We start from the raw sequence: 15,510 nt of genomic DNA, 5'->3' as shown, positions 1-15,510 counted from the left end.
ACCTGTAACACCCTCCATCCTGATATAACCGCAGTATACCTGTAACACCCTCCACCCTGATATAACCGCAGTATACCTGTAACACCCTCCATCCTGATATAACCGCAGTATACCTGTAACACCCTCCACGCTGATATAACCGCAGTATACCTGTAATACCCTCCACGCTGATATAACCGCAGTATACCTGTAACACCCTCCACGCTGATATAACCGCAGTATACCTGTAACACCCTCCACGCTGATATAACCGCAGTATACCTGTAACACCCTCCACCCTGATATAACCGCAGTATACCTGTAACAGCCCCCACCCTGATATAACTGCAGTATACCTGTAACACCCTCCACGCTGATATAACCGCAGTATACCTGTAACACCCTCCATCCTGATATAACCGCAGTATACCTGTAACAGCCCCCACCCTGATATAACTGCAGTATACCTGTAACACCCTCCACGCTGATATAACCGCAGTATACCTGTAACAGCCCCCACCCTGATATAACCGCAGTATACCTGTAACACCCTCCACCCTGATATAACCGCAGTATACCTGTAACACCCTCCACGCTGATATAACCGCAGTATACCTGTAACACCCTCCATCCTGATATAACCGCAGTATACCTGTAACAGCCCCCACCCTGATATAACCGCAGTATACCTGTAACACCCTCCACCCTGATATAACCGCAGTATACCTGTAACACCCTCCATCCTGATATAACTGCAGTATACCTGTAACACCCTCCACCCTGATATAACCGCAGTATACCTGTAACACCCTCCATCCTGATATAACCGCAGTATACCTGTAACACCCTCCATCCTGATATAACCGCAGTATACCTGTAACACCCCCCCACCCTGATATAACCGCATTATACCTGTAACACCCTCCACCCTGATATAACCGCAGTATACCTGTAACACCCTCCATCCTGATATAACCGCAGTATACCTGTAACACCCTCCACGCTGATATAACCGCAGTATACCTGTAACACCCTCCATCCTGATATAACCGCAGTATACCTGTAACACCCTCCATCCTGATATAACCGCATTATACCTGTAACACCCTCCATCCTGATATAACTGCAGTATACCTGTAACACCCTCCACGCTGATATAACCGCAGTATATCTGTAACACCCTCCATCCTGATATAACTGCAGTATACCTGTAACACCCTCCACCCTGATATAACCGCAGTATACCTGTAACACCCTCCATCCTGATATAACCGCAGTATACCTGTAACACCCTCCACCCTGATATAACCGCAGTATACCTGTAAGACCCCCATCCTGATATAACCGCAGTATACCTGTAACACCCTCCACGCTGATATAACCGCAGTATACCTGTAACACCTTCCATCCTGATATAACCGCAGTATACCTGTAACACCCCCCCACCCTGATATAACCGCAGTATACCTGTAACACCCTCCATCCTGATATAACCGCAGTATACCTGTAACACCCCCCCACCCTGATATAACCGCAGTATACCTGTAACACCCTCCATCCTGATATAACCGCAGTATACCTGTAACACCCTCCACCCTGATATAACCGCAGTATACCTGTAACTCCCACCATCCTGATATAACCGCATTATACCTGTAACACCCTCCACGCTGATATAACTGCAGTATACCTGTAACACCCTCCATCCTGATATAACCGCAGTATACCTGTAACACCCTCCACCCTGATATAACCGCAGTATACCTGTAACTCCCACCATCCTGATATAACCGCATTATACCTGTAACACCCTCCACCCTGATATAACTGCAGTATACCTGTAACACCCCCCCTCCCTGATATAACCGCAGTATACTTGTAACACCCTCCACCCTGATATAACCGCAGTATACCTGTAACACCCTCCATCCTGATATAACCGCATTATACCTGTAACACCCTCCATCCTGATATAACTGCAGTATACCTGTAACACCCTCCACCCTGATATAACCGCAGTATACCTGTAACACCCTCCACGCTGATATAACCGCAGTATACCTGTAACACCCTCCACCCTGATATAACCGCAGTATACCTGTAACACCCCCCCACCCTGATATAACCGCAGTATACCTGTAACACCCCCCCACCCTGATATAACCGCAGTATACCTGTAACACCCCCCCATCCTGATATAACCGCAGTATACCTGTAACACCCTCCACCCTGATATAACCGCAGTATACCTGTAACACCCCCCCATCCTGATATAACCGCAGTATACCTGTAACACCCTCCACCCTGATATAACCGCAGTATACCTGTAACACCCCCCCATCCTGATATAACCGCAGTATACCTGTAACACCCTCCATCCTGATATAACCGCAGTATACCTGTAACACCCTCCATCCTGATATAACCGCATTATACCTGTAACACCCTCCATCCTGATATAACTGCAGTATACCTGTAACACCCTCCACGCTGATATAACCGCAGTATACCTGTAACACCCTCCATCCTGATATAACCGCAGTATACCTGTAACACCCCCCCACCCTGATATAACCGCAGTATACCTGTAACACCCTCCATCCTGATATAACCGCAGTATACCTGTAACACCCTCCATCCTGATATAACCGCAGTATACCTGTAACACCCTCCACCGTGATATAACCGCAGTATACCTGTAACACCCTCCATCCTGATATAACCGCAGTATACCTGTAACACCCTCCATCCTGATATAACCGCAGTATACCTGTAACACCCTCCACGCTGATATAACCGCAGTATACCTGTAACACCCTCCATCCTGATATAACCGCAGTATACCTGTAACACCCTCCACCCTGATATAACTGCAGTATACTTGTAACACCCTCCACGCTGATATAACCGCAGTATACCTGTAACACCCTCCATCCTGATATAACCGCAGTATACCTGTAACACCCTCCATCCTGATATAACTGAAATATACCTGTAGGCTTAGATACACTGTTCAGCGGACCGTATGACACATGCTAGGCTTAGATACACAGCTCAGTAGACAGTATCACGCTTGCTAGGCTTAGATACTCAGCAGTGCTCGTCTCCTCTGCAGTGATGTTAGTGGATGAGGGCGGCTCTGGCTCGGTTGATGGTTGTCATGGTTATACATAGAAAACTAGTGAGCAGAGATATTTCAGGAATCTATCGTGTTGGTGGATAATGCAGCATTTACCCAGGGATGCAGCACCAGCACGCTCTCCGCAGCCCCTCCGCACACGGCCCTGCCCGGGGAGAAGTCTCCCCTCGCAAGCTCCAGACCATGACCTGGAGGGCCAAGCGGCAGAACGATCGGGGGGTTGCCGGGCTGGTAGGTTCATGTAGGATGATGACTCTGCAGAAGTAGTCACTGCGGGATGTGACCTTCAAGTTCAGATGATGGGGGTGGCATCTGGGGTAATAGGGGATCCACAACTGACCGGTTTGTATCTTCTCCATACAGAATAAAGACAAAGAGAAAATGAAGGAGCGAGAAAAGGACGCCAAGGACACCCGATACACTAATGGACACCTCTTCACCACCATCACCGTGTCCGGGACCACTATGTGTTTCGTCTGCAGCAAGAGCATCACAGCAAAGGAGGCTCTTATTTGTCCCAGTAAGTATGTGAACCCCCTTAAGAGGTCAGCGATGTGATTGGGGTTATCGTCTACTTCTATAGACTACCAAGGGTCCCCTATAACAAGCGCATTGGCCAGGCTGGGCGTAGACCGCCAGACAGTGCATGTAATGAATTGCTCCGCGTGTGGGTGTTGCAGCAGATATGAGCACTCAGAGTAGGTGAGCTGCGAGGACCTCTGCAGGCGACCAAGCTGGAGATTCAGAAAAATCGGGCAGGGAATGGTTAAAGCCAGCGGGACTGCCCTGTGGCACGGGTCACAGCCCGAATGTCAATGGTGCGTTCAGACTACTGTTCCATAACCCGAGTTGTGCTATCACTTATACTAAGGCTTGTTGCTATGGGTAAATCTGGCCGAAGATACGAGCTGAATGTGTCTGACCACATAGGACTGGAGGTTCAGCAATGGTGCAGACTCTGATGTGCCACTGATGACCGCTGTCTAAGATCAGCAATGATCAGGCTTAACGATTGTAGGAAGCCCATAATGCATCAGTCTTGGGCGGAGCATAGTTGTCACATGACCTGTGTGTAGGGGAAGTGACCTAAGCTGGTGGTGTCTGACAATGTTAGGTTGTGTTGCCTAGTTGCTACAATGTGGAATCCATACTGTAGCAGTAGGTCCAGGAGCACGGTGGGCAGGTCATGAGTAACTGGCTCCTCGATGTAATAGATCCGGCTTCACGTTCCATCTGGCTGCAGTCACCCGATACAGGACGGCAGCTGGCCAAAGAATCAGACGTTCATACCTCAGCCAGGCCCCGCTCTGCACACTGCAGGGCTACAGCTGCCATCCTAGACATACATGCTGGGGATTGTAGTTCTCAGTTTGACTTCCTGTTGTTTTTAGGTGCAAAATTCTAAAAATTAACTCTTTGCTATGTCTTAAATCGCGGTTAAAATTCCAGCTCCAAATTCCCTGCCTAGAAAATGATTCAACATAATCACATGCTGGCTACCTTCACTACCACTAGAGGGAGCTCACTGCATATAGATATATACAGCCACCACTAGAGGGAGCTCACTGCATATAGATATATACAGCCACCACTAGAGGGAGCTCACTGCATATAGATATATACAGCCATCGCTAGAGGGAGCTCACTACATAAAGATATATCCAGCCACCACTAGAGGGAGCTCACTGCATATAGATATATACAGCCATCACTAGAGGGAGCTCACTGCATATAGATATATACAGCCATCACTAGAGGGCGCTCACTGCATATAGATATATACAGCCACCACTAGAGGGAGCTCACTGTAGCTTACTGCATATAGATATATACAGCCACCACTAAAGGGAGCTCACTGCATATAGATATATACAGTCACCACTAGGGGGAGCTCACTGCATATAGATCTATACAGCCACCACTAGAGGGAGCTCACTGCATATAGATATATACAGCCACCACTAAAGGGAGCTCACTGTAGCTCACTGCATATAGATATATACAGCCACCACTAAAGGGAGCTCACTGCATATAGATATATACAGCCACCACTAGGGGGAGCTCACTGCATATAGATATATACAGCCACCACTAGGGGGAGCTCACTGCATATAGATATATACAGCCACCACTACAGGGAGCGCACTGAATATAGATATATACAGCCACCACTAGGGGGAGCTCACTGCATATAGATCTATACAGCCACCACTAGAGGGAGCTCACTGCATATAGATATATACAGCCACCACTAGAGGGAGCTCACTGTAGCTCACTGCATATAGATATATACAGCCACCACTAAAGGGAGCTCACTGCATATAGATATATACAGCCACCACTAGGGGGAGCTCACTGCATATAGATATATACAGCCACCACTAGGGGGAGCTCACTGCATATAGATATATACAGCCACCACTACAGGGAGCGCACTGAATATAGATATATACAGCCACCACTAGGGGGAGCTCACTGCATATAGATATATACAGCCACCACTAGAGGGAGCTCACTGCATATAGATATATACAGCCACCACTAGAGGGAGCTCACTGCATATAGATATATACAGCCACCACTAGGGGGAGCTCACTACATACAGTTTATACAGCCACCACTAGGGGGAGCTCACTGCATATAGATATATACAGCCACCACTAGAGGGAGTGCACTGAATATAGATATATACAGCCACCACTAGGGGGAGCTCACTGCATATAGATATATACAGCCACCACTAGAGGGAGCTCACTGCATACAGACATATACATCCACCACTAGAAGGAGTTCAGGACCTTACTGCTTATATATACTGCCACCAATAGAGGGAGCTCAAGAGCTTACTTCAAACAGGAATATACAGTCACCACTAGAGGGAGATCACTACATACAGAGATGTATAACCACCACTAGAGGGAGCTTAGGAGATAACTGCATACACATATATACAGCCACCATTACAGGGACTTCAGAGCTACATAAATGTAGCCACCGCTAGAGGGATCCCAGGAGCTTAGTTTCTACATACAGATATGTACAGCCACCACTAGAAGGAGTTCAGGAGCTTACTGCACACAAATATATACAGCCATTACTAGGTGAGCTTACTGCATACAGATATATATACAGCCACCACTAGGAGTTCAAGAGCTTACTGCTTACATATATAAACTGCCACCACTAGAGGGTACTCAGGAGCTTACTTTATACAGGCATATTACAGTCACCACTAGAGGGAGATCACTACATACAGAAATGTATAACCACCACTAGAGGGAGCTCAGTGCATACAGATCTGTACAACCACTACTAGAGGGAGCTCAGGAGATAACTACATTCACATATATACAGCCACCAGTATAGGGACTCCAGAGCTACATAAATGTAGCTACCATTAGAGGGATCCCAGGAGCTCACTACAAACAGATAAGTACAGCAACCAATAGAGGGAGCTCAGTGCATACAGCCACCATCAGAAGAAGCTCAGTCCATATATATTTACAGGGGTCTGGGTGTCAGACCCCCACCAAACACACAGGGGATAGGTCGTCAGTAAAAAAGAAAAAAATCTTGGAAAACGTTCTCAAAATATTAAGATATTAATCAGCACCAAATTTTGACAACATTTAGATAAAAATGGTATTCAGTGCTGGACGTTCCTTTGACTGCAAATGGTCTGAATAGACTGTAAGCCGTTCACACAAGAGACGGTTAGCACCTTCATGTCCTGTGGTCGGTGTATACTGTACACTGGAGCCGTCTCCTCCGTCCGTACTCCTTAGTGTTTTCTCCTATCCATCTCGGCAGAGCATTAGACGTGCAGACGCTGGGAGTCTTCTCTGTGCCAACGTGGGATTTTTTAAGAACATGCTGTTCTGTGGCCTGAGTACATTTCCAAAAATGTGTCTGAATATAACTCCCCCCCCATCCTCCCGGAATACATTATTATTGTTACATATGGCTGGCAGACTTGCGGCTCATCTGTAATAAGCTTCAGATCTCTGTACACTGTAGTATTATAGACGGATTACACTACCGTTATTCGGTTAGACTGACTTGCATGCAGAGTTTTCCTAGAAGAGGGCAGGCAGAGACATCAGGCAGAGTCCATGGACAGAACGGGCCTATAGGTATTCCCATTTACCCCATCAATACAATGCGGTGGGGGGATAGGTCAGAACTGATTTCTTTCTGCAACTTTGTACTTAACTCGAGTTTATTGGCAGGGCATCTCACATCCGGTGATGTCACGTCATGGGCAGAGTGATGTCACTAATCCCACATCCAGACGGGACTGAGGATGTGGTGCTCGCCCTGAAATATTCCTAATTGCTGTAAGGCCCCGTTTACATCACGTTTAGCCGTATGTTTCGAGTTACGTCAGGAAAATCTCCAGCCATTTACGGCAAATGCAATCATAGGACCTCTCTTCGTTGCCTATCATCATTCCCTTGTGATCTGGTGACCACCATAGATGTCTATACTCATTTGGAAACCAGAGTAGTCACCCAGCAATCTGTAAAATTGTATATAGATCACACACTGCGCAGTATTTCTCTTCAACATCTCTGGCAGTTTCTATGATATTTAGAAGACCCTTTGCATCCATGATGTTGTTTGCCTTTAAGAACCAATCAGCAGCACTGTGGATGCTAGGAATTAAATGGTTAAACTGGTTCTTTCCTCCTTACAGATTGTTGAGCTCCCCCTTTAATTACACCGCTCCCCCCACTTCCCATAGGACCCTTTAATACAAGGGCACGTTCTGCCATCCCCCCGCAGCGATACTAATTACCGCACACTTCCCTCCCTGGTGTTTGATCTCTTCAGTCTCTGGGCCGGATCCACGGCAAAATACACATTGATTCAGAGTCGTAATCGGAGGTTTGCACGGTAAACATGAGGCAGATTTACCTCTCGTTACTTGTGTATTTATCCTGGATAACGAGACCACACAAACAATGGCTGGGCCCTCTAATCCCACATGCAGCTCCTTGTATGTTCTCTAAGTACAAACCGCCATAGCCTGAGAACAAAGAACCAAGAAACCTATTTTTCCATGGAAGTCATTCAGAGCTGAAATCTCCCAGCAGTCTTAGTTCACTGTCTACACAGAGCTTGTTCTGCCGATATGGGAAGTCCTATTTCCACCAGCAGAATAGTGAGTGCAGCTCTAGAGTATAATACAGGATGTAACTCGGGATAAGTACAGGATAAGTAATGTATGTACACAGTGACTGCACCAGCAGAATAGTGAGTGCAGCTCTGGAGTATAATACAGGATGTAACTCAGGATAAGTAATGTATATACACAGTGACTGCGCCAGCAGAATAGTGAGTGCAGCTCTGGAGTATAATACAGGATGTAACTCAGGGTCAGTACAGGATAAGTAATGTATGTACACAGTGACTGCACCAGCAGAATAGTGAGTGCAGCTCTGGAGTATAATACAGGATGTAACTCAGGATCAGTACAGGATAAGTAATGTATGTACACCGTGACTGCACCAGCAGAATAGTGAGTGCAGCTCTGGAGGATAATACAGGATGTAACTCAGGATCAGTACAGGATAAGTAATGTATGTACACAGTGACTGCACCAGCAGAATAGTGAGAGCAGCTCTGGAGTATAATACAGGATGTAACTCAGGATCAGTACAGGATAAGTAATGTATGTACACCGTGACTGCACCAGCAGAATAGTGAGCGCAGCTCTGGAGTATAATACAGGATAGGTGATCTATACACAGAATATACTTCAGTTTATAGACCAGATGAGGTTAATCTAGGTTGGGATCACTTGTCATCAAGGTTATAGTGATTATGAAGGCTGTTAGGACCCCCGTCTCTGGTTACCCCTGTCTCTATCTTCTATCCTTCCGCCGTGCAGCTGTCTCCACCTGTGCTCAGAGCCCGTTCCAAGCAGCTGCGCAGCCATCACCCTTAATAGCTTCCTTGTGTTCCAGGACACATCTGCGTGGACGGTCAGCTGCAGCAAACTGTAAATCCCGTCAGCGCTGACACTCCATGCCAGCTCCCTGCTTGTAATGTAATGCTTCTGTCATGTACTCACCTCTCCCTCTGCGATTGTGCATTTACGTTAGTATAATGAGCACACGTAGTTGATGTTGCTGGATCGTGAAATCCCTGATCTGTCTGAAGGTTTCATGGCACAAAATACATTTTATTTCCTGCAGAATAACTTTTGTGTAATCAATTATACAAATAAATTATAATAATATAAATGTCAAGCTGTAGACCTAGAACATGGTTTCCTTGCTCCATAAATCATCTTTGATCCAAGATGAAGCTTGTTATAATTTGTTAATTTGGGAAATTATTAAGAATTTTAAACAATCTGGTGAAAAATCGTCTGCTCAAAATGTAATTAGTAACCTGCCAACAAGTTGTGGCCAGCGACACACAGACCTGAATCTGTGTGTGATACTGTATCTAATCCTATCCTGTGTGATACTGTCTGCTGAGCTGTGTATCTAATCCTGTCATGTGTGATACTGCCTGCTAAGCTGTGTATCTAATCCTGTCATGTGTGATACTGTCTGCTGAGCCGTGTATCTAATCCTATCCTGTGTGATACTGTCTGCTGAGCTGTGTATCTAATCCTGTCATGTGCGATACTGTCTGCTGAGCTGTGTATCTAATCCTATCCTGTGTGATACTGCCTGCTGAGCCGTGTATCTAATCCTATCCTGTGTGATACAGTCTGCGGAGCTGTGTATCTAATCCCATCCTGTGTGATACTGCCTGCTGAGCTGTGTATCTAATCCTATCCGGTGTGATACTGTCTGCTGAGCTGTGTATCTAATCCTGTCCTGTGTGATACTGTCTGCTTAGCTGTGTATCTAATCCTATCCTGTGTGATACTGACTGCTGAGCTGTGTATCTAATCCTATCCGGTGTGATACTGTCTGCTGAGCTGTGTATCTAATCCTGTCCTGTGTGATACTGTCTGCTGAGCTGTGTATCTAATCCTATCCTGTGTGATACTGTCTGCTGAGCTGTGTATCTAATCCTATCCTGTGTGATACTGTCTGCTGAGCTGTGTATCTAATCCTATCCTGTGTGATACTGTCTGCTGAGCTGTGTATCTAATCCTATCCTGTGTGATACTGTCTGCTGAGCTGTGTATCTAATCCTATCCTGTGTGATACTGTATGCTGAGCTGTGTATCTAATCCTATCCTGTGATACTGACTGCTGATCTGTGTATCTAATCCTATCCTGTGATACTGACTGCTGATCTGTGTATCTAATCCTATCCTGTGTAATACTGTCTGCTGAGCCGTGTATCTAATCCTATCCTGTGTGATACTGACTGCTGAGCCGTGTATCTAATCCTATCCTGTGTGATACTGTCTGCTGAGCTATGTATCTAATCCTATCCTGTGTGATACTGCCTGCTGAGCTGTGTATCTAATCCTATCCTGTGTGATACTGTCTGCTGAGCTGTGTATCTAATCCTATCCTGTGTGATACTGACTGCAGAGCTGTGTATCTAATCCTATCCTGTGTGATACTGTCTGCAGAGCTGTGTATCTAATCCTATCCTGTGTGATACTGTCTGCTGAGCTGTGTATCTAATCCTATCCTGTGTGATACTGTCTGCTGAGCTGTGTATCTAATCCTATCCTGTGTGATACTGTCTGCTGAGCTGTGTATCTAATCCTATCCTGTGTGATACTGTCTGCTGAGCTGTGTATCTAATCCTATCCTGTGTGATACTGACTGCTGAGCTGTGTATCTAATCCTATCCTGTGTGATACTGTCTGCTGATCTCTGTATCTAATCCCCCCATATACTTGCTTACAATAAATGTGCACCTACAGAACATCTCATTTCCCGTCTGCACTCTGTGACTCGCGTTAGCGTTCCTATGACGGAGGTTTGGGAGAGGACGTGGTCGCAGGGTGTGCACCTGAGAAAGGTGAACGTTCACATAAATGGTCTTATATATATATATTTTCATGTAGAATTCCGGCAGCCATTTTGCCTTCGGGCTCAATGTTCCCCTTACTGAGGAGTGAGGCCCACAGCTTTGGCATTAGTCGCCTGTACACAATGGCTGAGTCCCTGTGATCCTCTATTTCCCTGGTGCATGGTTTGGCGGTGTTCTCATCACAGACTCTGAAGGCCTCAGCTGAGAGCTTGTGATTTGGTGGCCGGGATGGACGTATCCTGGAGTTCCAGCCTCCACACAATGGACCTTTTGTGAGAAGTTACAGGAGATGAGTTGTCTGTCTGCCCTCGCTCATCTCATTACCAGCTCTGCAGTTTCGGCATACATCATCTCCCTCGGGGCACCGTACCTTGGCAGAAGCCCTCTAACCAATGCCATGTCCCAATGCAAACCCCCATTAAAGAGTTAATTGTCCCGTCCCATCACTCATGGATCAGAAATCAGGAAATTAAATTACCCGATACTAATTGTGCCTCGTGTCTCTATGAGGTCACCATCTCCTGTGCCCAGAATGCCTCCCTGATCTCCACTGACGTGTGAGGTGACTGTGGCCTCGACCTCACACCTACGTGCTACAACCTTCTGTCTGATCTCCGCTGACGCCATGTTCACCGCCCCTCCGCACCGTACCCTGAGCGCGATGCGCCAGTCTGAGCATTGTAAGGGCCTGGACACTTCTAAGGAGGGGCTTCCTCTGTCTATTTATACCAAAGAGGAAGCTTCTGTCCTAAAACAAGAGTCCTCGTTAACCCTTCCATGATGGGGTCAGGACATGTATTTGGTTTATTATGTTTATATGCCGGGTATGTTATTTGGGGGAGGGGGGAATCAACGTAAAAAGCCCGAACCCCATCCTTGTCAATCTGGTAGTTACCATGTGGGCATTGATGTGGTCCACTAAGATCTCTATGGCAACTGCCAGAGCGAATGACAGGAAGTGTTGTCATGGGGGCTGTTGTTTTCAGGCCTGTGTCCACTGCCTACATTAACAGGAAGGAAAGGGTTTTATACTGGTGCATTTGTAAGCACTGCATGGTAACCGCACCCTAAAACGTCACCTGCACATGGGCAGCCATATTGGATTGGTTCAGTAACCTGATAATTAACCAATACCCTCCTCTTTGTCCTCAGCGTGCAGCGTCACGATACACAACCGCTGTAAAGACTCCCTCCCCAGCTGCACGAAGGTGAAGCAGAAGGTAAACGTGGCTTATTTACTGGGCCAGAGGGAACAGGAGGCAGATGCCCGGGGGAGATACAATAAAAACTTTTATGTTTTTTACAGCAACAGAAAGCGGCCTTCCTGAAGAACAGTTCGGCTCTACAGAACGTGTCCTTAAGGAATAAATGTAAGTGTAAAAACCGGTGCGACGAGTTATATACCATCATAAAGGGGAGAACTGCACTTCAGAAACAGACGTCGTGGCACAATGAGGTGGCCTGTCGTCACGACATCTGTGGAAACTAGGGGGTTAAATAGTAAAATCAGGAAGGCCTTCATTGGGAGCAGGTATCATATAACATGGCAGACTGATAACACCTGTGTCATGTGACCGCACAGGATCGGCATCTATTCTGTGCATTTCCTGGGAAAAAGTTCTTAGTCAGATTAAACCAGTGATACTTTACTGCCGCCTTGTGGTGGTGAGCGGTACCGCATGTCAAAAATAAATGGGAAATGCATTGTCTAATGTTGTCCTTCTTTGTCTTCCAGCCACTACATTAAGGGAGAGACCCAACTCTGCCATCTACCCATCTGACAGCCTCCGACACTCCCTGCTAGGCTCACGCCGGGGGCGACCATCTTTATCTCTATCCAAAAGTGTCTCCACGACCAACATTGCAGGGTGAGACTAGGGTTTTCTTAGGGTAGGACTTTCTGTGGATACGACTAATGTGGAGGCGTGCAAATATTAATTTTGTTCTCTGCAGGAATCTGAACGATGAGAGTCCCCTGGGAATACGCAGGATACTGTCGCAGTCCACAGACTCCCTGAACATGAGGAACAGAACGCTGTCTGTGGAGTCACTGATTGATGAAGGAGGTCTGTATTCTGCTCTTCATATTACCACCGCTGAGCTACTAGTTTAATTGCTGCCTATAGGATCGGCCTCACGTAGCAGCCGCCAGGTGGCGATACAGGTGCGAACGGTACCACCGTATTTAATGTGGATTTCAGAATGATCTATTGCTGGTCCTTTGGGTGTGCCTGCAGTGTATAGAATGGAGAGTTGTATTTGCATTTCCATGACTATACGTATTATATTAATATTCTTCAAGAGCTGCAAAGCTATAGGTTGTAGGGCACCGTGAAGCTTGGGGTGGTTATCACAAAGGGTCAGGGCTGCATTTACGTCTTCCATAGAGGCTAGGTTATACAAGTCCTTTTCATGTTTCTTTTTGATGTCTTCAGGAGCCGATGTTATCTGCAGTCAGCTGATGAGCGATTTTGCAACAGATGAGAAAGAGTTTGAGGCAGATTCGTGGAGCACAGCGGTGGACAATAATTATCTGCAGCAGCACAAGAAGGACGTGATGAAAAGGCAGGATGTTATATATGGTGAGAGGAAGAGATGGCAAACTTGGGGGCTTGTCCGCGACAAGGAAAAAAAAAAGAAAAGGGTGAAATGTTTTTAGTTTTTTTTTTAGGGAAGAGCACCACACTTAGGTTGTGTCTGAAATTACAGCTTAGCTCTCTTCACCTAAATGCTGCAGTGCCAGGCACAACCCACGACTGGGACTCTTGCTGTTCCACAAGAATATGCTCTCTTATCATCTGAAATCTGTGATGCTTTCCTTCTAAGAACTTATCCAGACCGAGGTCCACCATGTTCGCACATTGAAGATCATGACCAACTTGTTCCGAAAAGGGATGCTGGAGGACCTGCAGATGGATCCAGCGCTGGCGCAGAAGATGTTTCCGTGTGTGGATGAGCTCAGTGACATTCATATCCGCTTCCTCATTCAACTCCTTGAGAGGCGTAAGGACTCGCTGGCGTCTGACAGCAACAAGAACTTCGTCATCAACAAGCTGGGTGACATCCTCATAAATCAGGTACCGTAGACGCTTGAGTGTGATGTGTCAATTACGCCTCAGGGTGTTGGGGGCAGTATTACAATTCTTGGGGGTTATAACCTGACTGTTCCTTCCATTAAAAGTACTGGAAAGAGTCATCATCAAGGATGCATGTGGGTATTTCTAGTTTAAAGCGAGCCTGGCACCAACTGGTTTTAAACCAATCACATACTTCATTGGGGCACAAAGGCATAGAAGAGATGTTACCTGTGTATAGTCATTGTTGTGATATGCTAATGAGCCATCGCAAGTGCCCGGGGCGTAGAGTTTGCTGAAAGTGCCCAAGTTCCCCCGCCTTACTTGCGCCCCTCAGTAAACTCTGACCTTATGTCTCAGTGACATCATATTTCCCTGTAGCCCCTTCAAGCATAACCGCCTGGCTCGGGCATGCACAGTGTTGTGCCCACAGAGATATGCAGTGCGCATGCGCCGGTTACTGGTTTTGCTCTATAACCTCAAAATAGCAGAATGCAGTTACAATTCCAGTTCCAAATCCACAGCTCCGGAGCACAAATCACTGCTCTAACAGGATAATACGTGATAGGAAATGTAGGAGAAATTTGTGCTCCTCTTTGGCATTTTCAGACACGTGAATTTTGCTCCCTTTGATCTGCAGTTTTCAGGGACCAACGCAGAACATATGAAGAAGGCTTACACTGAATTCTGCAGCCAGCACCAGAAGGCTGTGAAACTCTACAAGGAATTGTTCTCTAGAGATAAGAAATTCCAGCAGCTGATACGAGTGAGTTTCCTTGCAGTGACGTCTTTGGTGTAAGGATGCTTATACATTGTGCGGCCCTCCATGACATCTGCATGCATTTCCTGGCTGCACCACTACTTGCCATTGTTTCCATGGTTGTTGCACTGTGTACAGGCACTCTTAGTATTTGGGGAGGGGGTCAATATGTCTCTCTCTGTCTCTGTCTCTCTATCTATATATATATATATATATATATATATATATATATATATATATATATTTATATCTGATTTGCCCCCTCCTGCCATACAGAAACTGACTCGTTCCCAGCTGCTTCGGAGACATGGAGTACCAGAGTGTATTCTTCTCGTCACCCAGAGAATCACCAAGTACCCCGTCCTCATCGATCGCATACTGCAGAATTCTAAAGGTGAGACATACATGGATGTGAGTCATATACCCTGCAGAGAGAGGCCTCATATGTACTTACTGAGTAATGTGTGAGCTGCCAAGAGGAGTGGGCGAAGCGACAACGGCTCTGAGCACATTCATGTCTCACAGTGGTCGTCACTGTTTATGACCAAACTAAGCGATGATATAAATGGATATCCATAGCAAAATAAATGTATTCAAAT

At 46.3% G+C, this 15,510-nt stretch overlaps 1 protein-coding gene across 5 annotated transcripts in view; it reads left to right on the top strand.

The window, feature by feature from the left end:
* Window positions 1–15,510, top strand: part of ARHGEF2 (Rho/Rac guanine nucleotide exchange factor 2) — an 88,045-nt gene that overhangs the window by 64,624 nt on the left and 7,911 nt on the right. For all 5 annotated transcript variants that reach the window (XM_044274277.1, XM_044274279.1, XM_044274278.1 and 2 more), the window contains 9 exons: window positions 3,482–3,638; window positions 12,230–12,297; window positions 12,384–12,447; window positions 12,813–12,945; window positions 13,031–13,143; window positions 13,513–13,659; window positions 13,904–14,154; window positions 14,792–14,917; window positions 15,188–15,305. In XM_044274277.1, the coding sequence (XP_044130212.1) occupies window positions 3,482–3,638; window positions 12,230–12,297; window positions 12,384–12,447; window positions 12,813–12,945; window positions 13,031–13,143; window positions 13,513–13,659; window positions 13,904–14,154; window positions 14,792–14,917; window positions 15,188–15,305 (1,177 nt within the window). The remainder of the gene's footprint in view (window positions 1–3,481; window positions 3,639–12,229; window positions 12,298–12,383; window positions 12,448–12,812; window positions 12,946–13,030; window positions 13,144–13,512; window positions 13,660–13,903; window positions 14,155–14,791; window positions 14,918–15,187; window positions 15,306–15,510) is intronic.

Source organism: Bufo gargarizans, unplaced genomic scaffold, assembly GCF_014858855.1.
Source record: "Bufo gargarizans isolate SCDJY-AF-19 unplaced genomic scaffold, ASM1485885v1 original_scaffold_1624_pilon, whole genome shotgun sequence".
Taxonomy (NCBI): domain Eukaryota; kingdom Metazoa; phylum Chordata; class Amphibia; order Anura; family Bufonidae; genus Bufo; species Bufo gargarizans.
Note: the sequence above shows the minus strand (reverse complement) of the source record. Positions and strands in the feature narration are given on the sequence as shown.